Here is a 24,518-nt window from a genome sequence, read left to right as displayed (position 1 = left end):
TATGAACTATATACATTATCAAAATTTGCATGGAGTTGTGGAGACTTTAGTCCCTTAGAAATATTATTAACATCCACAATTAATCAATTTATTGGGTATTGGAATGAGTAGGAAGCAATGTGGTAAACATATCAGGTCTATATATATATTATTCAAAAATTATTAACAGAATATATGACTATGATGGCTCACACAGTCAATTTTTTTAGGCTACGCCCATAATTATACATAATATAGTATACAATTTACAACTTCAATAAAATAATAAACTAAATAATATAGCTACATATAGCAAACATGTATGAACTATTTAAATACAATTAATTTAATCATTTTTACAATTATTCACAATTGGTATAAAGTTTTTTAAAAAAATTAAAATTCAGTTTTTCTTAATTCAAAAATAATTTTAAATAAAATTTTAAAACCAATTAATTTATAATATACTATTAACTTTTGATAATAATTATAAAAGTCTAAATATTAGACTAGATAAATTTGAACAGAACTTGATGAATGCGCCATTTTTCCATGTTTAAATTTATCCATGATTGATAAAAATTGTACTGATAACTATTATCATTAAATAATATTGATGTCTTATATTTGATAATAAATCAAAATTTTAACAAAATTTATTAACATAATTTACTAGTGTTTTCTTAATCTTTAGAAAATTGCCGCCACCCAGAAGCCGAGAGGAGAATAATATATGGCCTCCGAAGATGATTTTACTAGGCACGGGTTGGCGGCTGCTGTTGCTCGTGTATGTGCGGAGGCTGGATGGGATACAGCTTCTGGGTCTGCTTTAAGGACGATGACTGATGTACTACACGAGTATTGTGCTGGGTTAGCGCGAGCCGTCAAAATGTATTCCGAAATATGTAAGTAAATTACAGATTTTAATGTGTCAATGCATCTATTTTAAAACATTTTCCAAGTATGAACAATTTTATACAAAAATTGCACTGTTCAACTAAACATTCAGCTTTTAAATGAATATGTCTTTGATATTTTAAAATTACATTTTATATTTTAATAGTAAAAATCATTTTTAGCGAATACTAACTTAATTGGAAATTGTATACCAGATATTGAAGATGTAACTATGGCTTTTAATGATAGACATATCCGTTTAGTTGAAATAAGAAAGTATTTGAAATACCAACAAAATAGTGAAATAGAACATCCTACTATGAATAATTCATTACCTCAATATCCCCATCCAGCTAAGTCCAGTACCTTGAATATGATGAAACCTGGAAGTAGAGAAATTGTAACAAGGCCTGTTCATGTACATGAACACTTACCGACTATGTATCATGTAGAACAACAATTAGGTAAAATTTATAATTGCTTATAGAATTTGTCTTAACAAAATGTGTAGTATTTTCTTCTTGTATTATTTTAAGAAATAATATAGTAATAATTTTTATATGTATTTTTAATTCATTCATTTATGTATTTAATAAATATTCAAAATAAATTAATTTAGATGAAAAATTATCTCAAAACTATGATGGCAGTGATTTAAATAAATCAACTAATAATTCATGGAATGTTTTCGATGGTAATAATGTTCAAGAAAATAACATGGCATCCAATAATGTTGGTGATAGGTACTATATACTTATTATTTGTTTAGTTATACAAATTTAAAAAAAAAGCAACTGTTTTAAAATGAACATTAAATATTTTTTAATGTTAAAATTATTAATTATTTACAGGTCTTCTATTAACAATCGATTAATTGTTCCATTAAATAGACGACTAAGGGATATATCTAGTGTGGTCATGACAACATCTGGGTATTTATCACCTTCACGTGAAGGTAGACTTCCAGAATCTAGATTGATTCTTCCTTCATTTTCTTCTAATTCATTAAGTTCAAAAACTAGTTCATCTGTATCATCAAAAAATATTTCACGCTCTACAGAATTACCTATAGTAAAGAGTGAAAAAAGTCACCAGCCTCGTCATATTAAAAAACCATCTCAAAAATTCTTGATACCAAACCATTCCATGAATAAAGAAAAAATTAATTTAGAAAGTAACAATAATAAAAATGATAATACGAAAATTAGTAAAAAACATTTAAAAGATGAGCTACCTAAAAAGTCATCAAAAGGAAATGGAATATTACGACGAGATAATAATTCGCGCAATGACCAATCTTCTAAAAATAGAGATAAATTAAAAACAAATGCATTAAATGCAATATTTGATAGATCTTTACCAACTACTTCCAACTCTCCTCAAAGTAATACACCTTTATCTAATAATTCAAATAAACGTTCCAAAAACAGCTATACCCTTGATAGTAATAAAACTGACAGTGAAAAACTTAATTCTGAACCAGACAAACGTAAATTAAATATATTTAAAAAAATTTCAACTAAATCTGATAAGTCCTCAGCAATTCGACAACTTGCAAAACCACAGAGCAACAGTATTGTTCTGACATCTAGTAATGAGCCTGACAGTAATAGTACAAATACTAATAATATTTTAACTTCAGATGATATAAAAAAAGACAGCACTGAAAAAATCCCTGAATCTACAATTTTCTCTAGTCAAAAATGTTCAGATAACACCCGTACATCTAAAGTATCTGATTATAAAGTAGAAGATGTATCAAAATCAGTACCTAAAAAAAGAAAGAAGATGCAAAAATCAGTAATGCATGATAACGACTTATTCTTCTCAGATTATGCAGTCATAAATAATGTTAAGAAGAAACCAAAAATGTCCAATGAAATACGACCTCTTTCACCATCTCCTGTAAAGTTTTCATTTTTTGGAAATCTACCCCCTCCAATACCACCTGCACTTGCATCAAACCCTTTAGTTCCCAAATATACTTTACCTCCTAGCAGTATTATATCTACAAAATCAATTGAAAAATCTCCAATTAATAATTTTTTGCCAACTATACCTGGGGAAGATGATTATCATTTGTCCAATGAGATTGAACCACAACCTCCATTACTTGTTAAGGAAAAAAAGGATATAGTAGAAGAGGTAAGTAATTTATAATACTGAAATATGAGTTGGGCAGTGTTTTATAATATTTATTAATTTTAACTAATTCACTACATTTAAAATACCTTCCTTGATTGAAGAACCCTAAAGTTTCCTATTTAATATTATATTTTGCTAGTTTATAGAAACTTTAATAAGTGAAATTCAGAAATCATATTAGTTTTAAACTTATTTGGAATTTTAGCATTGATTGTAATACATTTCTTATAGACAAAAAATTGGCCAAAAAATTAACTTAACAAACACAAATTCAGTTAGAGTAGCAAGGCAGGTCTAAAATAATGTTAAAGAGCTTATTAAAAACTCTTAATAGTTTTCATATATTAAATAAATTATAAGACAAAGTTATATGTGTATAGCATCCCTCCTTCTATTATAATACATTTTGTGTATTATAATAGTTAACTAAAATATTTTTAATACATACATATATGTATATCTATAAACTTATCATTAATTTTAATGAAAATGTAGTGTCATTTAAATGTACAAAAATAGAACTACTCCTTTGATATGACACGGTACAGCAGCACATGACATTATCAACCTAAATAAATGTATACTGAAATCTGAATCATAAATGCATGATGGACTAGTGGCAAGGTTTGTCTCTATGACGGCTTGGGTCACAGGTTCTAATCCTTTTTTTTACACAATTTCCAGTACACTTTCTATAACCGGCCGTCAATTCCCAGAGGCTGTGTTATATAATATAAATTTAATATTAATTTTCATATTCTTTGCTTTAAATTCCATGTTAATATTAACTAATATTTTTAAACATAAATATAAAATTTTAATTAACAATTTTGAAATTCATGTGAAGTATTTTAACTCTAGGGGAAAAAAGAACGAAGAAAGTCGAAAAAGAAGAAAGATAAAAAAGATAAAAAAAGGGAAAAAAAACGTAAGAAGGAAGAAAAAATGCTTGGTAAAATACTCAAAGATAAATCCGATTCAGCTGATGCTGAATCTAATAAAGATGACATTAGCATGAGTATGATAGAAGTAAGTTAGTTATTATCATGAATAATTATAGTGAAACAATATATTTATAATGAAGATATGAACCTGAATATGCATGATACCCAGTACTGTTGTAACTATTATAAATTGTAACACACATAAATGTTCAAACTCAAAAAACACAATATACTATAAATATAACTGGTATAAAAAAAATCTGAAATAAAGATATATTGAAAACCAATAAAAAACCTAGTACACTGGTGTTGTGGCAAAGTGAGGAATTAACATAATTGAGAAAAGTATAGATAATATCAGATAGTGATTAAAAACACTATCATAAAAAAAACTTCAATACAAATCTGAAGGTAGTATTTAATTTTTAAAAGAAATTGTTGAATTATTCCAAATGCAGTATCAACTTTTATTTCCTTATTGTAATAAGGAGTTTTATGATTTAAAAGTATAATACATGAATAAATTATTATTATTAAATTTAATATGAAATTGATATTGAATAATTTAATGTTGTAATTTTACGGAGATATAAAGTTGTTGTATATAAGTCATTCATTTAATATTAGCCACTCGATTAATCTGAAAATAATAATTATATTCATCCCTTTATGCTTTGTAAGGGTGTCAACTTTTTTTTTTTTTTTGGCAACACATTTAACTAGCTAATAAAATAAAAAAATTATATATTAAAAAAATTGACTAGTCGAAAAAAATGTTTGAATTAGTACTTTAGAAGTTAATATTTTTAAATAATGAAGGAAGAACATAGCAGAGTAATTCGTAATGATAAAAATAACATAACATATAATTTATTTCCGTTCATTATTATAAAATAGATATAACTTCAGAAATAATGGGTCAAAATGGTCATCAACCAATCATTTTCTTAATTAGTTAATTTTTTTTTTTGAGCTAGTACAATGTTTTCATTAAAAAATATATTAACACCTTAATAATGTACAAAGGATTATTAGAATTAATAAATCAAAAAAATATGCATGGTAGTTATTTATAAAATAACTACCATGCAGTAGTTTAGGTTTCTATCTTAAAATTTTTCCATTTAGATCAAAATATATAACAAAAATAATATAACTACTAAAAATATTAAAAAATTGTCTCATGTCCTTTTCTCCTGAAGAAAATAATTTATAATTATTAAAAATGAAAATTTGAGTTTTAAATTAAAACATATAAGTAATTATCTTAGAAAAATATATTAATGTATTTTTCAATTATTGAACAATTTAGGTTGTACCTTAGTTATTTAGGATCTCTCATTTAATTAAATAAGTATTTTACTATTAAATTGTTTAGGAGATTAATACAAATAAAGAAGAAGAATCATTAGTCCCTAAAATAAAGCTCAAACTTCCAGGGTCAAATTCCTCACCAACTACAAATCAGCGCAAAATGTAAGTTACTAAAAACTTCAATGTTTGAAATAAAAAATTATTTTTCATTTTTATAAATTACAAAATTTTTATGATCTAATAAAATATTGAATCAATGATTTCATATAATTGTTTTTTATACATTTTTAGAAATTTGTTATTTAGAATAATTAAATTTCTTAAACTAATATTTTTTTTATACAATTTTAGTGTTATAAAACCTATTGTAAAAAATAGCAAATCTCCACCTAGCTCTAATGATCCTGAATCTCATGTCACACGTACAAAATTACCAAAAGAAGAAAGAAACATGGAGTCTATAAAATCACCTCAATACTCAATTAAAGATGACCGTTCTCTATGCCTTTCACCCAATCTACCATTGCAAACAGAAAAAAAAGAATTATGTGGAGATAATACAGATAAGCGTTCCTCAAAATCATCAAAAAAAATCCCCTCTGTTAGAGATAATTTTCACAATATAACACCACCTGCAAATGATAAAAATGAAGATACAATCAATTTGTCTTCTGCAACAAAAACAATTTTGATTTCTCCATCAAACACAAATATTAAGCCTAATAAAACCCCTAAATCAAAACCTTCAAAAAAATCTTCTTCTAAAAAGTCAACAGCTGCTCGTCAAAATGTTCCAGCTGCATTTTATTATGTAAGTGTAAAATATATTAATGATTGTAAAAAGAAAATATCAAAAAGACTATTTTTTTGTTATTATTTTATTGTATTATAGTTATTAAAAATTGAATGAAAATAAAATTAATGTAAATTACATATATTATTTTATAACATTTAAAGAAATAATTAGAACTTTTAAAAATTTACTTTACATTTGTATTTTTTACAATTTTTTTTTTTTTTTTAATTAATTTCTTCAATAGGATAGGAAATATTCTAGTATTTGACGTATATATTTATATATATTAATGAATTTTTATTATTTGCCACTAAAAAAAGTAATATTGATTATCTTTTTTCTACTTTTAATTACATGTTTTTTTCAATGATGTATTTATGTACATCACTTATACTTTATAAGTGTGTAACTTTATTTTTCAATTGGGAATATATATAATTGACTAGCTTAATTATGAGATAATGATTTAATTATGGAATTACTGGTCAAAATAACTTTTGACCAATATTTCAGATGCATTAATATTTTTATAGTTAGAAGAGAAGAGGAATGAACACAAAAAATATCTAGTGATAAAAATAGCAGCAGCTACTCCTCATCTCTAATCTTACTTTATATTGTTAATAACTTCTGAAATTCCAGTCCAAAAGTTATTATTGACCAGTCTTTATTAGATCATTATCTAATAAATAAGCAAATTAAATGTGTATGTTTCCATTTGAAAAAAGAAAGTTCACACTCTTATAAGGTATAAGGAAATTAAAATTTTTTTCTTTCACAGGATGAAGCTGGTAATCAAGTTTGGGTGTGTCCTTCGTGCACTAAGCGAGATGATGGCAGTCCAATGATTGGCTGTGATGGATGTGATGCATGGTATCACTGGTAAGTATACAAATACAAGTGCCCTATCAGGTCTTAAATAAATTGTTATCCAACAAATATTTTGAACTACTTTTTTTTTTATTATTATTAATTTTTACAATTTTAACTATATTAAAACATATTTTTTATTATTAGTGACAAGTAATAAAATATTCAAATGTTTTTAATATAGTCTAATACTATACAAATTATTTTTAAAAAAACAACATAAAATATTTGTTTGAATAAAAGTTATTAAAGATATCAGAAACTGGTGAGACACCTATACGATATCTGTACAAACTTCTTTATATCTCAATCTAAATTTTGTACCAACTATTTCAATTTTAGGGTTTGTGTTGGTATTCAGTGTCCTCCTGATTGTGCTGTTTGGTATTGTATGACGTGTTTAGCTGTGAAACGTGCTGCTGTGTCCAAGCGAGGTAGACCCCCACTCAAAAAGAAAACATCAATAACATCATCACTTTAAAATTCTTCTTTTTTTAAAAGTTCTTTACATGTTGTTAATTTGTTCAATTTTGTGTGGTTTTTGATTCTAATCATTTAACCTATAAACAATTACTAATTATAACCTTATATCATTATGACAAAGTTAAAAAGTAAACTACCAAAAAAATATCTATATATTTATAATTATTATTGGGATTCTAGGGATTATTTCAAGTTATTATATAAATATTTATATTATAATTACTATTATACATTATTAGATACAAATGTTATTTTTTAACATACCTGTTAGAAATTGAACTCGTTACATATAAGCCACCTTTTTTTGTTTTCTTCTTTTTTTTTAATTTATGTTATTATTTAAAATGATGGTACAATAACTTAAAATTTAACATGCAAGTTATTTAAATATTGCATACAATTTATTATGTTTATTAATTTAATTGTGACTAAAACTTTGGTTTTTGTTTCTCTATTCACCCAATGATGTTATGTTGTTGCCATCATTTTTATTGTTATAGTTTGAATTATACTTGAAAAGGTTATTTTCCTTCATCATTATTATTTCGTTATTTTATTTATTTGTTTTATTTTTTCATGAGAATACTTTTTTTTAGAAAAATATATTTTATTATATTAATTATAATTGCCTATAATATTTACCTACTATGTAAAAGTATCATTTACCTAATTTGTGTGAAGTAAAAAAAGGCGTTATTCATTTTAATGATTAATGCTTAGTAGAAATTAATTTTAATAATTGTTAAACATTTATTTGTATTAATGTTGACTGTACCTGTTATCTTTATTTGATATTAACTATTAAGAATAAATCGTATTTCAATTTGATGTTTAATCATACATAATGGACTATTTGAAAGATTAATATTCAATTAATGAAAAATCTATTTATTTAATTCTACAAGTTATTCGTATATAAAATCAAGGCGTTTCGAAGTAGGCATTCAATCATCAGTTTGTGATCTCAATCAGAAGTCATACATTTTTTATCGTTACTTTTGATAACTTGATTTTTCTTAATTATAAAATCAGCATGATTAACTTATGAGACAATCTAGTTAACTCTTTATTTGTAAAAAAAAGGGCCAGTCCCAAGAAAAATATTTGACTACACTCGTTACTTTTAGTCATTCCCGTAATCACTTAATCATATTTTGAGGAGACCGCAAAGATTAGTTGCAAATATTCATTTTAGTATTATAGATGAACGACAAAATAGATCTATAGAATTGTTTTACAATATATAATAATTATTATTAATACCAATAAGTTTAATAAAGTATACTAAAAATTACTTAACTAAGGAATATTCCAGGAAAACCAAAATAATTTGTCATATAGCGCGATTACGCTCATAGAAACTTCTAAAGATGTCATGCATTTAAGAGTGTACGCGCTTCAGTAGTAAAATACGCTTAATTACTGTAATGAGAATAATTGGGCAACTTATAGACACCAATTTATAAAGCAAAGCGAGTAGAACGGATTTCTTTCAACGTACGTCAAAAGATCACAAATCGTATCTAGTCGAAGACATTACCCTCAAAAATTGAAAAAATTTCCCTCGTTCCCCGTAAATGGGGGAAACCTCCAAAAAAATTACAAATTTAAAAATCGCTAATTTTCGAAATTTTTTCAACTAAGAACTGCCGTAAATTTTTCAAAAATGAACATATTAATATAATTTTTTTTATATAGATCTTTACTTATCATTTGGTATATATTTTTTGTAAATCTGACACTTAACCTGCCCACAGGGGGGGATTTGAAATGATAACTTTTTCACAAAAAATTTACTTTTTCAACTTAATTTTTGAAAATGTTCCGGAAGGTCGCACATTTTTATATATATCTTAAATTAAAGCTTATATACTATACTTTAATTAAAAAAAAAAAAATTTCGGACTTTATTTTGTCTTCATGGTGAAAATAGTTACCGTATTCAAAAATATGCTATTTTTGTGTTAAAATTCTTGGTTTTGTATTTTATTTTATTATAAAGGGATTACACTGATTTTCATAAATATTATATCAATCTAATTGACATAATTTAAAAAGTTAAACATATTTAAATTATTTTGTTTCTTTGAAGTCAAGAAATATAACTTTAAAATTTGAACTAGCTAAATTTCCATTTTTATGAAGTGACGAATGCGATGTATGATTTCTGAGACGGTAACACTGTGGCACTGAATTTTTTCTTAATTTTTTTTGAGTTAGAAAAAAATGTTTAACTCATTTGATTTGTATTTCATTTAGATTCAATAACTTCAATAAATATCATGGATACCATTACTGTAGTCTCTTCTCGTGAGAAGAAATTCATATTAATATAATTTTACTATGTGGTTTTTTTTTGTAGCTATCATTTATTTTCTTAGCTCTCACTTGACCTACTTTTTGGTAAATTTTTTTTTTTAGATTAAACACTATCTACAGATTTGCATCGAAGCGTTTTTTATGATAGTGATTTTAATCACTGTCAGATATCATCTATACTCGACCCAACTATGCCACGACCCCACTGTGCTGGCTTTTTTAATAATGTATTTACTGACACAGGAATAAAAGTATGTTGACATTTCTGATACGAATTATTTTTTAGTTCATTTAAATTTTGGAAAACTTCTATAGCAGAAACTTTAGTTCCTTCTATTTTTTAATTTGATGAAATATGTATGATTGAGAATAAATCAAATATAACCACACTTCAGAAGATGGATTATTAAAAAAATCTTTTAATAAAACTGGACAATTTATTTGACTTAGAAAGTAGGACTTTAAATCTGGATACATTTGAAGTATTCTCTCAATAGCTAGTATAAATGCTAGCCACCTTGTTTTACTGTAGTCTAATATTGATTTATATTCAATATTTACAAACTCACAAAATTCCTTTAGGCTTTCTACACGAACAGTACAAATATAAATATAGAAATAAGAATATTTTTTTATAACTAGGGTTCAATATCAATACGTAAGCAATCGACAGTCATCTTGATAGTATTATGAACAATATGTGCAGCACAACTAATTCTAATTAATTTACGTCCAGGCCCGTATTTAAGGGAGGGCTCGGAGGGGCAATTTCCCCTGGCGGCAATATTAAAATTAGGTTTAGGGGCGGCAAAATATTGAAATGGTCAAAAATGTAAAATTTATTTGTAGCTCATTTTACCTAATGAGTATAATCATTGATTATAGATAGAGATTATAGATATTATATACTATCTATAATCAATGGTATAATACAAAAATATAATATATAATTAGTATAATAAAAAAATAACTATAATAATATAATTATACCAAAATAGATTTTGAATGTAGAATGTACCTAATAAAGTTCTGATAAAGTTTTTATTCGTTATCAACTCGAATGTCAATAAAATGCTTTGGGCATATTGATGTTGTAAACATATGATTCGTATTTAGTTCTACGAATCGTAGACTATGAAAAATACATACTAAAAATAGAAAATATACAATTGGGGTATTCCCATGATATAAGGAGCTACGAAACTACGACTGCCGATTATTGACAATTTACACTACTATTAAGTATTATTATTTATTATAATATTATCGATAACAAAAATCAAAATACAATTATTAGTGCATTATTCATGAACGAGTACTGACGTGGTGTCGTGGTCTGTTAATCAATCTATTTTAACTATTAATTAATATTATACATTTATACTACGCGTGTATATTCAAAACAGTAAGTATTATAATTTATCATTGATTTTAAAATATTATAAAACCAATAGTATTATATGGTATTTAATATTTATATTGTAGTAAAGACTATTATGATTAATTATTTACAAAATGTTAATTGTGCTTTAATTCTAATAGTTAGAAAAAAAACAATTATTGTTCTTAAGAGTTGCGGAATATTAGTTACGATATAATTTTTCTCATATAAGTCACGAATTTACATTTTGAATAGGTCGGTACATTTTATATTTGTAATAATGTTTTATACCTATTTTACTTAGTTATGGCTCCAAGAAGAAATAGGCTTAGTGGGGCTGAATACAAGAAAATAGCTAAGCTCAAAGAATTTAATTTGAATAAAGTTGTTCAAAAAACTATTAAAATCGACACGATGTTCAAAAGTAAGTATTTTATTTATGTTCACTGTAAAGTAAACTAATAATAATATGAAATTTATATAAACACATAATAAGTTTAATTTTTTTTTTTTAAGAAATCAAATATTATTACACCAAACCAATCTTAATTATTATATTATTGCGGAAATTTAAATAATTAAATATAACAATTGCTTAAAAGTTAAATATTATACTCCAAATTATATGAATTTTCTTATTAGGTAGTTTTTAGTTATTTCATTATTATATAAATCAGGTATTCAGATATATCGAATAAAAAAATGTGTTGTATTTAAACTATGGTTAAACACAACTAGTATTTTTATAATTTTTGATTATATCATTATATATTTCTACTCAGAGTCAGGTATGGTTAATAAATCTACTGAACAACGTCAAGCTGGCCTTACAACTCTTTGTAATAATTTGGATACAGAACCTCCATGCGTGTCAGAGCATATAAATATTTTATTAGAACCAAATTCTACTGATATACCTGGGTAAAGTTAAAACACTGTAATTAAAATTATATTTTTTAAATAAATTCTTACTTTACTTAGTTTTTGACGATTATCTTCATTAGACATTTTTAATTATTTTATTAGAATTAATTTTATACAAAATACAAAATAATAATAATAGGTAAAATAAGTAAAAATTTATTAGGTTAAATATTCTAATATATTAAATGCATTTATATGTTATTCTTATTGTAACTATTTCTAAATTAATAAGTAATTTTCATTTTTATTTTTATTTAAGATTGGATCCAGCATTGTGGAGTATAAATGAACAAACGAGGCAATATATCTGTAAAAATGGATTTAGCCAAAATCTAGATGTTAAATTTACAGCTTCAAAAAGATTGTACAGAGTTGTAAAGAAACGGCATTTCCGTAACTATTTTAGATATCTGAATATAGATTTTTTCAAAACTGTTTTAATCAATGGTGAAACATGTCAAAGAAATTATTTATCTTATTCTGAGAGTACTGGGTCAATTTATTGTGTTCCATGTCTCTTATTTGAGAATAAAACTAATTTTTCAAAAAAAGGATTTTCAGATTGGAAACACCCTAAAAAAATTTCTTACCATGAAAATTCACCTGAACACAAACTATGTTCTTATAAAATGAAAGAACTTGCATCAGATTTAAGTAAAATAAATTCAAAACTAATACATCAAATAGAAACCGAAAAAAAATATTGGATTAGTGTACTGACCAGGGTTTGTTCGGTTATTAAAAGTTTGGCAAGTCATGGATTATCATTTAGAGGTGATGTAGAAAAATTTGGATCATCTACTTCAAATACTGGAAATTTTATTATGATGATGGAATTACTTGCAGAGTACGACCCACTTCTATCAGAACACATATCTAAGTATGGTAACCCTGGCAAAGGTAATACTTCCTACTTATCATTTTCTACTTATGAACAGTTCGTTAAAATCATGTCTGAAAAAGTCATTAATACCATAGTTGATGAAATTAAATTATCGAAATATTTTTCTATCAGCATAGATTCCACTCCAGATATATCACACTCTGATCAACTGTCTTTCGTTATCAGGTATGTGCTATCAAACGGTGAGCCAATTGAAAGATTTATTGGTTTTTTAGAAAATGTTGGACATAAATCAGAAAATCTAGCAGAATCAGTTTTATCAGTTTTAAAAAAATATAATTTAGATGTTTGTTATTTGAGAGGTCAATCTTATGACAATGCTAAAAATATGTCTGGTATTTATTCAGGAGTTCAAGCAAGAATAAAGCAAGTTTCACCATTAGCTGATTTTGTACCATGTTCGGCACATTCTTTAAACTTAGTCGGATCGTGTGCTGCAAATTGCTGTAAAGAAGCAAATGATTTTTTTCTTTTTATTCAAAATATATTTGTATTTTTTTCTTCATCCACACATCGATGGCATAAATTAAGTCAATATTCTATCTCAACTGTAAAAAGTTTATCCACTACACGATGGTCAGCAAGAGAAGACGCTTGCCATAGCTTAAAAAAAAACTGGAATTCTATAAAACAAGTATTAGAAGAACTAATAAATGATGATTATGAAAAACCATTTGTACGGTCTGAAGCCAGAGGTTTAATTAGACAAATGAATAAATTAGAAACAGCATACATGACTGTATTTTGGAGTGATATTTTACATACATTTAACAAAACTAGTCTTCTATTACAATCTGTTGATATTGATATAAGCACTGTAGTTAGTTTGTATAATTCGTTAATTCAATACGTTCAAACTTTACGATCAATGTTTAATGATTATGAAAAGTTGGCAAAAGCTATGTTTGACAATGATGACTTAATTCCTGACTATGAACACAAAAATAGAAAACGTAAGAAACGTAATGATGAATCTACTGAACCAGATGCTATTTTCAACGGACGCGAAAATTTTAAAATTAATACCATTTACATTATTTGTGATAATTTAATAGAAGAACTAAAAAAAAGAAAAATTTCTTATGATGATATAATATCTAAATACTTATTTTTCTTAAATATTAGTGAACAAAAAACCTCAGAAGTTCGTGATGGTGCAAAAAAATTAAGAAAAATATACAAAAATGATTTGGATGAAACATTTGAAAACGAGTGTGTTCATTTTCAGAGCTTACTTAAAACTATTAAAAACCCTCCAACAAATATCATTAATATGTGTAAATTTATTAAAGAAAAAAATATAGAAGCTATTTTTCCTTATGTTTATGTTGCTCTCCGAATGTTTCTATGTACTCCTGCTTCTAATTGTTCAACGGAAAGATCATTTTCCACTTTACGGAGAATTAAATCATATTTAAGATCAACCATGTCATCAGAAAGATTGAACAGTTTAGCCATATTAAACATTGAGTCATCCATAACCAAAATGATTGACTACGATGATATTATTAAATCATTTGCATCAAAACAATCTCGCAGAAAAGTTTAAGAAAAGTTATGAAATTACAATTGAATATTTTTATTTTTGAAGTTGTTTTATTATTTTGAAGAATGTTTTAAATAATATATTGGTTATTAGTTATTACTGAGTTTTATTTTATATTAATGTACCTATTTTCTACTACAATTGTGTAATACCAATAAAGTAAAAAATTTTCTTTTTTTTTTTGGGGGGGGGGGGCAATTTTTATAAATACGGGCCTGTTTACGTCCTAACTCTGTAATTTATGGAAAATATTATTTGTTCCTCTTCAAGCAGATCCTCCAAAATTGCAATTAGTGTTATCACCTCAAAATGCTGAAAGTTTATTTTTTAAATTAAATTTGGTAAGAATATTTATCAAATATTTAACAAGAGTATCAGACGTTTCTCCAGGCTGAGATTCAAGCTCAAGCAATTTAACTAATTTACCAATGTATGGGTCAAAATAACGTACAAACACTAGAAATATTTTTTTGTCACCATGATTTGAAGCATCTGTTAGCAGATTAATCTGTTTTAAATTTTCAAGAAGTGGGTTTTATAAATAAGAAGCAAAGATATTGATAATAATAGCTGAACTATTAGTTCTCGCATAGTGAAACTGTGCAAATTGATGTATAAAAAATTGGTGCATTATTTTTGCCGACCAATTGGGACTTTTTTAGTAAGGATGCAACCGCACACCCATACCCCACCTCCACCAAATGACGCCCCTGAATATAACGCTATTCCAATGATAGTATTTCATTCATAGAAAGTAGAAAGGAACATTGGCTATTCCTACACTAACAATACAAGGGATCGCGTACAAAAATGAAGAAGAAAGATAGACGCTTATCATAGCGCTCCCTCACTCTACAAGAGGCGTTATCATAAATTTGATTATGCAATAAATGGACCCCTTGTTAAAATGTTAGTTCGTGTGTGATAAAACCTCAAACTCGGTCCGTTCTTGCATTGTCAATGATTTCATTTAGTAATCAGCATATATTCGGAAAATGTCAAGTTAACATTAATTGAATAAGAAAAATATAATTTCGTTTAAGCTACGTTTTACGGGCTAATTATTTTATACTCTTAATTGAAATAATTTCAAATTGTGACAATGCCTATGATAAAATTACAAAGTTCTGATGGTGAGGTTTTTCAAGTTGATTTTGAGATAGCTAAAGCATCAGTTACTATCAAAACCATGGTGGAGGATTTGGGTTTGGAAGAAGAAGATGAAGAAATTGTACCATTACCTAATGTTAACGCTGGAATACTAAAAAAAGTCATTCAATGGGCAACTTATCATAAAGACGATCCACCATCAGTTGAAGATGATGAGGGTCGGGAAAAGCGAACTGATGATATAACCAGTTGGGATGCTGATTTTTTGAAAGTTGATCAGGGTACTCTCTTTGAACTTATATTGGCTGCCAACTATCTAGATATTAAGGGGTTGCTGGATGTAACTTGTAAAACTGTTGCCAACATGATTAAAGGAAAAACACCAGAAGAAATAAGGAAAACATTTAATATTAAGAATGACTTTACAGCTGCCGAAGAGGAACAAGTTCGCAAAGAAAATGAATGGTGTGAAGAAAAGTGAATTTATCATTTGATTTGACTGATGTATGTACTCTCAAATGATAAAACTACACATATTTTTAATTATCTAGTAAACATATTTATGTTTGTAGTTTAACTAAAATGTTGTAAATTAGTATAGAAAAAAAGAAGTTTTTTAAAATTTAGTTTTTGATATATTTTGACTTGTACAATTTTAACAACTGTTGAAATCATGTCGTATGTACTATTTTTTTACTTATAATTAGTATCTTTAAAAATGTATGTAAAACTACCTAATTCGTGTAATATTTGCTATGTAACTTATACTATAATTTCATTTTTTTTTTTTAATTAAACTTTTTTTTAAAAAAAATTTTGTTTTATTTTACTGAATTTCTATTTTAATTTAGTCATGTATTAGAACTTAAATATATACTTAATGATATAAACTTAAGTGAGTTATTAGAGACATAGAAATACCGAAAAAATTCTGTTGTATTTATAAAAAAAGGAAATACTTCCAATTATTACGACTATGTTTAAGAAGCGAGAGGCTCTATGATATATGTTTTATAAAATCCTCCAGCTTATTAATTTTTTTTGATTTTAGGTATTAAATGCCTAAACCCCCAAAATTAAAAATAAATATCATACACAATATAATTTGTGTTTAAAATCATGGTCCATTTATTTTAAAATAAAAAAAACTAATATGTTTTGTTATAGAAATTTAATTAAGTTCCTATTGGCTTGTGAAATATAAATATTTCAACAAAGATTAATTTTTCGTTATTCATCGTTGTTTTCGAAATATTTAATTTATTCCATGAACCATTAAAAACTAATTTTTTATTTAAGCAAAAAATTGATAAGAAATCGATTGACTATTTTCTTAAGTGTACATAATTTATTGAAATCCACTGAAATATGTGTTATGCCGGCTGTGCTTGTTTAATTAATATGAAAATCAATAGCTAGAATATACTGGCTGTAGGTGATATAGCGATTATTAAAGCTGAAATAACTTTATTATAATGAAAAATAAAAAAATACTAGATAATCCTTTAATAAGTTCAAAGGCGACAAAATTTTTCCTCCACTTCAATAGTTTTTTTTCTGTCTATTTAATACTTAATAATCACATCTAAATACGAACATTTTCAATTAATATATAATCATTTTAAATAACATAATTTTTTACAACTAAGAATTATTGGTTAATTTTTACAGTGAATGTTAATATTAAATAATGAGTGAGCAATATATGTATAACTTTAAATAAATTGATAATATTCAAATTAACCAGAAACGTGATATTGTCAATTTAAACTAAATCTTTTTTTTGAAGATGTCATGTAATAGCTGTGTAAAACGGTCAGTATAGTTATCAATGAAGATTAGAATTAAAATAAATGATAAATTAAATAAGAATTAAATCAACTATTCAAAAAATTAACAAGTAAATGAAACTTATGAAAAGTCCTCATTATGCTTATTTCCAAATTTACTATTGATTTTTTTCCTGAAGTTGAATTTGTATTGTTGATGTTTTACTATAAAATTACAGAATAGATAATTCGTTTATTCTGTGATAATACCATGTATTATTAACAACAATTCTAAATGCAACAATTATAATTTTAATACTTTTTAAAATTAAAATTAACTTTATTGTAATAACATTTATATTAATAAAGTCATTGAAATAAAATATTTTGTACTTAAATAACCATTAAGAATTTTTTTCTGAACTAAAAGTAATATATACCTTAATGTATATAAATTTTTAAAAATCAACCAAATGACAAATATTTCTTTAAAAGAATGTAATAAAGGGTGTTAGAGTGCTACAGAATCTCTATAGGATATGTTGATTGTATCATAAAGAGTTATGAGCCAAAAAAGGTTTGCCAGGTCAAAAAACTTAATAATGTTGCTATCCAAACGGAACAAAACTTCTAGATTTGCCCCTAACAACTAATAAACAGTGTTGGGTAGTAACTTAATTTGAATTACATGTTACAGTAATGAAACTACTTATAAAGTAATTTTAGTTCTGATTATTAATATAAAAAGTAATTTAATTTTAATTTAAATTAATTATTCAAGGGTAATTTAAAAAATTACTTTATTTTAAGCAGTTTATGTTAAATGTTTACACTGCCTTTAAGTAGGAGCTTAACGTTAAAAAATGTTTTCAAAATAATGGTATTTTAAAATCTTTTCCTCTTTCCAGATAACAATTTAAAAGAATTCTGTTATAAAAACATTTTTATAACATTAATATAAAATTAAAAGTTATAACATAATTTAAAAAAATGCTATTGTGATTGAGAAGGGTTTTTTTTAATACAATTTCCTTGTAAATACGCCTAAATATAATTATCAAAACTTAAATGATACTATTCAATTTATTATAATATATTTTATATTATTAATAATTTTATTTTTATAATTTTATTTCAAAATTTATTTAAAGAATCTAGTTATATCAATGGCATATTTAGAAAGAACAAGTCATGTCCCTTCCATTGACGGAGAAATATAAAAACTTTTTGCTCTTCATCATCTGAAAATGAGTAAAAAATGGCCATAAAAAGTTTTTGTAGTAGCTTGTTAGTTAATCTTTTTGTGCCTCATTCTATCATTACGAATTTCTAAATATGCCCTTGAGTTAATTGAGAATTATTAGTGGTGTAAGTTTAATAATTTAAATAAATTTCATATAAATGAAAAAAGTAATTTCCATTATAATTAAGTTATTTTTTAACATAAAAGTAATGTAACTTTCTTAATTACTTGTTATATTAAGTACTTTTTTAGTTGTTTAATTTCTTATTTTTTAAGTAGTTAGTATTATAATTTAATTACCAAAAAAAAGTAATTTAATATTGTTAATGAAATTTTTATTACCATATTACTGGTCATTATTTAAAATCTCCTTCTACTACTTATTATTTTTCACCATACTTTTGTTACTAAATGATACTAAATTTAATGTGCTAATATTAAACAATTTATTAATACATTATTTTTTTAGGACGTGTTGTGTAATATCAAGTGTAATTGGTCTAATATTGATAATTATATATATTATAATACCATTTGTATTTCGGTACTCTCCATCTTTTCAAAGAGAAATGATTCTTGCAAATGATGGTAATTTTTTCAATTAAATTTTAAAAATTATAAATGGTAAATATTATTTATTGTCTTAAATGTGTGTATCACAAAATAAGAGAAACTCTTCGTTCAGTCTAAAATTCTCTTGAAATATTATAATTTTTGTATTGGTGGTCTTCATATTTTGATGTGTAGAATATGATATTTGATTTCATCACACTGGACTATGCAGGTTTACCATTCTCTCTAATACAAGTAATAGCTTGAAAGAAAGAATGTTAAACACTGCAAGAGGAAAACAATCAATGTCCACAGTAAAGCCACTTTAAAATTATTGAAGCCTCCAAAAATTGCTACTTTTAAGAATTTTATGTTTTATTTAAAATAATTGTAATATTAAAGATAATTTAATTAATAGCATTAAACAAAAAAATAATCTTAATAATAATATAAGGTTTAAAATAATTATTATGTATGATTGTATAAGTATATAATAATTTGCATTAATTAGTTTGGATGTTGTGTATGCTGCTTTATTAGTGTGATATATTTTTATTGTGTCTATCACCCCAAATTGTAATGGGTAAAATAAAAGTCTATAAAATTATTTTGATGTTGCAAGGAAAAATTTTTTTGTGGAATCCATACCCAATTTGTGTACTGGACAATCATTGTTGGTGGAGTGATATTAAATACAAATATTGATAGCAAATAATGTAATATACATTTCTTATGTATGTGTTTTAACTTATGTCATTTTTTCTATAAAATTTCAGTAACTGTTACACCTAAAGAAAAGCTAAGTCATCCACACCAGATTGGACTTAAAGGAACTAAAAATTTCTATTTTACAACCATGGACAATGTAACATTAGGAGTTTGGTAAGATATAAATAAAATGGATAGCTTATTCATATATCATCTCATTGAACAATGAGTTGAATTATATTCACCGGGTTGTATAAGTTTTAAGTTCTTCTAAAAATATTAAATAATTAAGCTTCTTACCAAAAAAAAAGCTTCAAAGCTATCAATATTTGTTTCTTGTACTATAATTATGTGTACAGTATCATTGTAATAAAGAAAGGGGTTTTGGAAATTTATATTTATTGTTATATGAAATATTTTTAGAGCAAGAATTTATGAATATAACCTTCCAAAGTTTTTATTCAAGATGTGATTTTGGGTGTAATAAGTATATAATGGTCTATATTCAAAATTATTACTAGTTAATTTAAAACATATGGTCGTAAATTTAAAAATAAAAATCTGTATGGATCAAAAGTTGCACTAAAGCTTTCACACTCAAGTATTACAACTAGTCATTGACTTTTAGTAATTTCTGTTCTTATGATAATTAACCAGATACATTTTTAATTATAAAAATGGTAAATAATTTACATTCTTAATAGATTCACATAAATAAATCAGTTTTATAAATAATTCATTTCCAAAAATAAATTACTAATGAAATTTTTGCTCATTTTGAACTCTAAAGTACTGTATTTTAACCTTATAAACTTAAACAAGCCAACTTATAAATGAAAAATTTAATATTATTAAATAGACGAAAACTTAATACGTTCTATTAATATTCGCAGATACGTAGCATTTATTATCAATAGTAGTAAGGCACATTATTGTGAGTTTATAAATACACAAACTGACAATACAGAAAATATATCTATTAATAATAGCAACATCATAAAAAACCATTAGCTACCAGTATTTGTAATCAAAATATTTGTGTATTATACATGTGTATTAATCTAAAAATTTGGAACTTTAAAGTTTTATATCTAATATAAAAATAAATTTTTATAAAAATTCAAGTGCAATTTACAATTAAATTAAAAACTCAAACATTTTATTAAATTCAAAATATGTGTTTCCATTTGAAAAAACACCTTTATAAGGGATAAACTTAAAAAATATTACTTGGTTAATAATATTAAAATAATATGAAACTAAAAAAAAAAAATTTTTAATTATTTTAATTTTGTAAGCAATTGACTGGGTTATAATAAAAAAAAACATTCTGTTTATGTATTATTTTTTCAATATTTTAATGTATTTAAAACAGAAAAAAAAAAGAAATTTTTATCAAGCTTTTAGTCAAATTTCTGTCTTGTAAAAACCTACTAAAATTAATTTAATTAATGTAGGCATGTTTTACCAAATAATTTATTGAAAAATTACGAGGATGATTTTGAAAATTATGAACTACTGTTAGGTCATGGAGAATCAATTGTTATATATATGCATGGGAATGCAGATAATCGAGCAAATTTTTATCGTGGTCAATTGTATAGTGTTTTACAGAATATTAATTGTCATGTGATTGCTTTAGATTACAGAAGTATGTATAAAATTCATAAATTAAGTTAATTAATTTTTTACATATATAATTTGGCTCTTTTGTTTCATTTTTGAAGTTGTTTTGAGTTATAATTTGTGGGCTAAGTTATTTAAATTTGAATTAATTATTTTGATAAATATTATATGCATTATTTGTGTTTCTTATTATACTACTATATTTTAATATTTTATTCTTAGGCTATGCAGATTCCAGCGATATTACACCAAATGAACTTGGCTTAGTCATGGATGTTGTTCATCTATACAAATGGGTTTACAACCGAGCAAATAAATCCTCAATTTTTGGTTATGGTCATTCATTAGGCACAGCGTAATTTAATCAATATTTCGATATATTAATTTTATTTAACAATATTTTTTTTATAGAATAGGTGCACATGCTTTTGCTTTATTAGAAAAAGATAATCTTATTTCAGGAGGACTTATATTAGATGCACCATTTTCCAAATTAAGTGAAGCAATTGAAGAATTTCCACTTGCTAAAGTAAAACATGCACGTTTACTCTCAATATTATTTATGAAAGGAATAGATTAATTTTTTTTAGCCTAAAGACTAATATATAAAGATATTCACATACCATATTAATTTTTTTGTTAATTTTACAGTTATATAACTTTTTACCTTGGTTTGGATATTTTTTTGTTTATCCAATTGCAGAAAATGGTTTTGTTTTCAATACCGAAGAAAACTTAAAATATACTAAAATGCCTATATTAATTTTACATGCTCATGATGACATAATAGTCCCTTACAAGCTTGGAAAAAAAGTAATTATTTTATTGTACATAATAATTAAAATTAACTAATTTATTACATTTCAAATTTGTGATTGTCCAAATTATATTCTGCTTTTATTTTTCTTATAAAACAAAGTTGTTTTAATTTAAATATTTTGATGGCCAGTTATAATAACTAAAAATATCGCCTTAAAAAGTTTATCATTAGCTTGACTACATTCAGCATTTAACAAAATTGATATATCACTCAATAGTAAAATCTGTAACCCAAATAAAAATACAGGTCAAATAGAACCTGTAGTTTTTCAAATTAAAAAATTCCTAATGTTTTCTTTTAAAGCCTTAAAATTTATTGCATATATTATTGCCATTGTATATAAAGTAATTAAATAATAGTTTTTCTATTTTTATTGTATTTTTTGTAATAAATAAATTAAGATTGCAAAACTATTTTAATTACATTAATGTTTGATATCTATGTGACTGAACAATAAATAATTACTATTTTTTTTTGTTACAAACTATTTTTTATATTTTTAAAAAATAAAATGGCATGGTCCTATTTTTAAGCAGTTATGATTTTAATACTGCATTATTGTATCTAACTTGTTTTACTGATAAAATTTTATCTTGAATTATCTATTATAGTTGTTTGATCACCTTTCAAAATATAGAGTGAATTCTACCACAGAATTAATTTCATATGATTCTAAATTGAAATATTCTCATTTTTTTATTTACAAAGACAAAGATTTAGGAAATAAAATTAAGTAAGTGGTTTGAGATATTTATAATTTTATTTATAGATAAATTTATCTTTTTTATCAATATCTTTAATTTATATTTCAGAAAATTTATGGATAAATCAATAAAAAATAATCCTTAAATTGTTTTACAATTGTTGATCTTTGTAACGTTTTTAATTTATTTAATAAACAAATTTTAATCTAATAATTCAATAGATAATTTATTAGTTGTTTGGGTTTTAATTTAGCATATCCCAGCTCTTGAATATATTATAATTTTCTCAAAAATCATTTTTTTTTATAAATTTGACAATTTAATTATTGTCGAAACGTTGATGTACATATTTTATACATGGTAGTACATGAAATATGTTTATATTTTTTGTATATTTAGTTAAAATTCATAACATATTATCATAAAATAGACCTATCTAATCTACTCTTGAAATAAATTTATTCCTTGTTCATTACTTTTAAGTTGAGCTTCTATGAGCAAATCATAATTCGCCACCATTTGATCATATTTATCAATATGTCGTTGTTAAATATTATCTATATATTTCTATTTATTGTTTAATTCGTCTGTAAAATCAAAAAAGTTCAGAATCGGGAAATATAATTTATTCTGTAAATCAAAAAATTCCATCTGAATCGAAAATTTGTTAAGAAATTTTAGACGCTGGAACAATAATTACCTTACTTATTAAATTTAAAATTTGATTAATTTTGATTTCTAGTACTATAAATAATCATTAGGTCAGCACTTTTATTGACGTTTATTACAGAAACGTAACACTGAACATAGACAGATTTATTTTGTTTAATATACTAAATATACTTTATTGTCCTATTCCAATCAATTTTTTTGTATAATAAATTTTTATTTTTTGATTTTTATTCTAAATAAATTTTTTTGATTGTTCTTTGATTTTGGTTTTTAAATTAGTATAATTTACTTTTTGATAATTCTGACGATTCCAATGACAAGGCTCTTAACTATCGAAAATTGCTCGTAGACGTCGCAGTAATTTTTGGGTACATTATCCTGGGGGCGTCATTTCAGTTTTTTTTTGGGCGTGCAAGATTATTTCAAAAGAAAATTAAACTCCTATATTTGTTCTACATTGACTACCATTTGCACATAAAAAATAAGTAGTCGTTCCAAATTTTTTTTTTGAATTTCTAGTACATAAATTAAGCTTTATTTTAACATGTATTTAAATAACGTAGTATTCCTGGAACATTTTTAACAGTTAATTTGAAAAGTTGAGTTTTGTAAAAAGGTAGTTATTTTGAATCCTTCCTTTGTGGGAAGGTAAAGAGTTAGATTATCATAAAATTGATATAAAATGAAAAGGAAATACATAAGGTGTTTATAAAAAGCTACATAATCTGCTAGTTCCTTATTAATATCCTGATTAAGATAAAGTATGTCGAATGAAAAAGGGATTATTAAAAAATATTATTTCTCATAAAAAA

At 24.7% G+C, this 24,518-nt stretch overlaps 4 protein-coding genes across 10 annotated transcripts; all 4 read left to right on the top strand.

The window, feature by feature from the left end:
* Positions 1 to 605: 605 nt before the first annotated feature.
* LOC126897808 (transcription initiation factor TFIID subunit 3-like) lies at positions 606 to 8,158 on the top strand. The gene is made up of 9 exons (XM_050671678.1): positions 606 to 884; positions 1,059 to 1,340; positions 1,496 to 1,619; positions 1,728 to 3,021; positions 3,883 to 4,050; positions 5,344 to 5,441; positions 5,631 to 6,090; positions 6,857 to 6,957; positions 7,288 to 8,158. The coding sequence occupies exons 1-9, from the start codon at positions 713 to 715 to the stop codon at positions 7,424 to 7,426; spliced, it is 2,838 nt and encodes a 945-aa protein (XP_050527635.1). The 5' UTR covers positions 606 to 712; the 3' UTR covers positions 7,427 to 8,158.
* A 2,834-nt stretch (positions 8,159 to 10,992) lies between these two features.
* LOC126897869 (zinc finger MYM-type protein 1-like) lies at positions 10,993 to 14,702 on the top strand. Its single transcript, XM_050671800.1, has 4 exons — positions 10,993 to 11,152; positions 11,433 to 11,552; positions 11,911 to 12,049; positions 12,312 to 14,702. Exons 2-4 carry the CDS (start codon positions 11,435 to 11,437, stop codon positions 14,503 to 14,505), a joined length of 2,451 nt encoding a protein of 816 aa, XP_050527757.1. The 5' UTR covers positions 10,993 to 11,152; positions 11,433 to 11,434; the 3' UTR covers positions 14,506 to 14,702.
* A 701-nt stretch (positions 14,703 to 15,403) lies between these two features.
* Positions 15,404 to 16,207, top strand: LOC126897870 (S-phase kinase-associated protein 1-like). The gene has a single exon (XM_050671801.1). It carries the CDS (start codon positions 15,605 to 15,607, stop codon positions 16,091 to 16,093), a length of 489 nt encoding a protein of 162 aa, XP_050527758.1. The 5' UTR covers positions 15,404 to 15,604; the 3' UTR covers positions 16,094 to 16,207.
* Positions 16,208 to 16,921: 714 nt separating this feature from the next.
* Positions 16,922 to 23,252, top strand: LOC126899007 (lysophosphatidylserine lipase ABHD12-like). 7 transcript variants are annotated; one of them, XM_050673470.1, is made up of 10 exons: positions 16,922 to 17,043; positions 17,284 to 17,427; positions 19,094 to 19,212; positions 19,953 to 20,058; positions 21,342 to 21,535; positions 21,733 to 21,865; positions 21,922 to 22,039; positions 22,162 to 22,323; positions 22,942 to 23,063; positions 23,143 to 23,250. In XM_050673470.1, the coding sequence occupies exons 2-10, from the start codon at positions 17,402 to 17,404 to the stop codon at positions 23,177 to 23,179; spliced, it is 1,017 nt and encodes a 338-aa protein (XP_050529427.1). In that variant the 5' UTR covers positions 16,922 to 17,043; positions 17,284 to 17,401; the 3' UTR covers positions 23,180 to 23,250. The 7 variants fall into 7 exon arrangements, with proteins under 7 accessions (XP_050529427.1, XP_050529431.1, XP_050529434.1 ...); XM_050673476.1 differs by lacking the exon at positions 17,284 to 17,427 and adding an exon at positions 19,799 to 19,892 and having other exon boundaries at positions 16,928 to 17,043; positions 23,143 to 23,248; XM_050673475.1 differs by lacking the exon at positions 17,284 to 17,427 and adding an exon at positions 19,688 to 19,892 and having other exon boundaries at positions 16,928 to 17,043; positions 23,143 to 23,248.
* Positions 23,253 to 24,518: the final 1,266 nt, after the last annotated feature.

The sequence above is a fragment of the Daktulosphaira vitifoliae genome, unplaced genomic scaffold (assembly GCF_025091365.1).
Source record: "Daktulosphaira vitifoliae isolate Bord-2020 unplaced genomic scaffold, ASM2509136v1 Scaffold_2, whole genome shotgun sequence".
Lineage (NCBI taxonomy): Eukaryota > Metazoa > Arthropoda > Insecta > Hemiptera > Phylloxeridae > Daktulosphaira > Daktulosphaira vitifoliae.
The sequence above is the reverse complement of the archived record's forward strand: the minus strand, read 5'-3'. Positions and strand labels throughout refer to the sequence as shown.

Coding starts and splice junctions, on each gene's coding strand:
- LOC126897808 (XM_050671678.1), top strand. CDS start 713: ATGGCCTCCGAAGATGATTTTACTAGGCACGGGTTGGCGGCTGCTGTT. Junction 1,341..1,495: donor TCATGTAGAACAACAATTAG/GTAAAATTTATA, acceptor AAATTAATTTAG/ATGAAAAATTATCTCAAAAC. Junction 5,442..5,630: donor ACTACAAATCAGCGCAAAAT/GTAAGTTACTAA, acceptor ATACAATTTTAG/TGTTATAAAACCTATTGTAA.
- LOC126897869 (XM_050671800.1), top strand. CDS start 11,435: ATGGCTCCAAGAAGAAATAGGCTTAGTGGGGCTGAATACAAGAAAATA. Junction 11,553..11,910: donor AATCGACACGATGTTCAAAA/GTAAGTATTTTA, acceptor ATTTCTACTCAG/AGTCAGGTATGGTTAATAAA. Junction 12,050..12,311: donor AATTCTACTGATATACCTGG/GTAAAGTTAAAA, acceptor TTTTTATTTAAG/ATTGGATCCAGCATTGTGGA.
- LOC126897870 (XM_050671801.1), top strand. CDS start 15,605: ATGCCTATGATAAAATTACAAAGTTCTGATGGTGAGGTTTTTCAAGTT.
- LOC126899007 (XM_050673470.1), top strand. CDS start 17,402: ATGTCATGTAATAGCTGTGTAAAACG. Junction 21,536..21,732: donor GATTGCTTTAGATTACAGAA/GTATGTATAAAA, acceptor TTTTATTCTTAG/GCTATGCAGATTCCAGCGAT. Junction 22,040..22,161: donor AAGAATTTCCACTTGCTAAA/GTAAAACATGCA, acceptor TTAATTTTACAG/TTATATAACTTTTTACCTTG.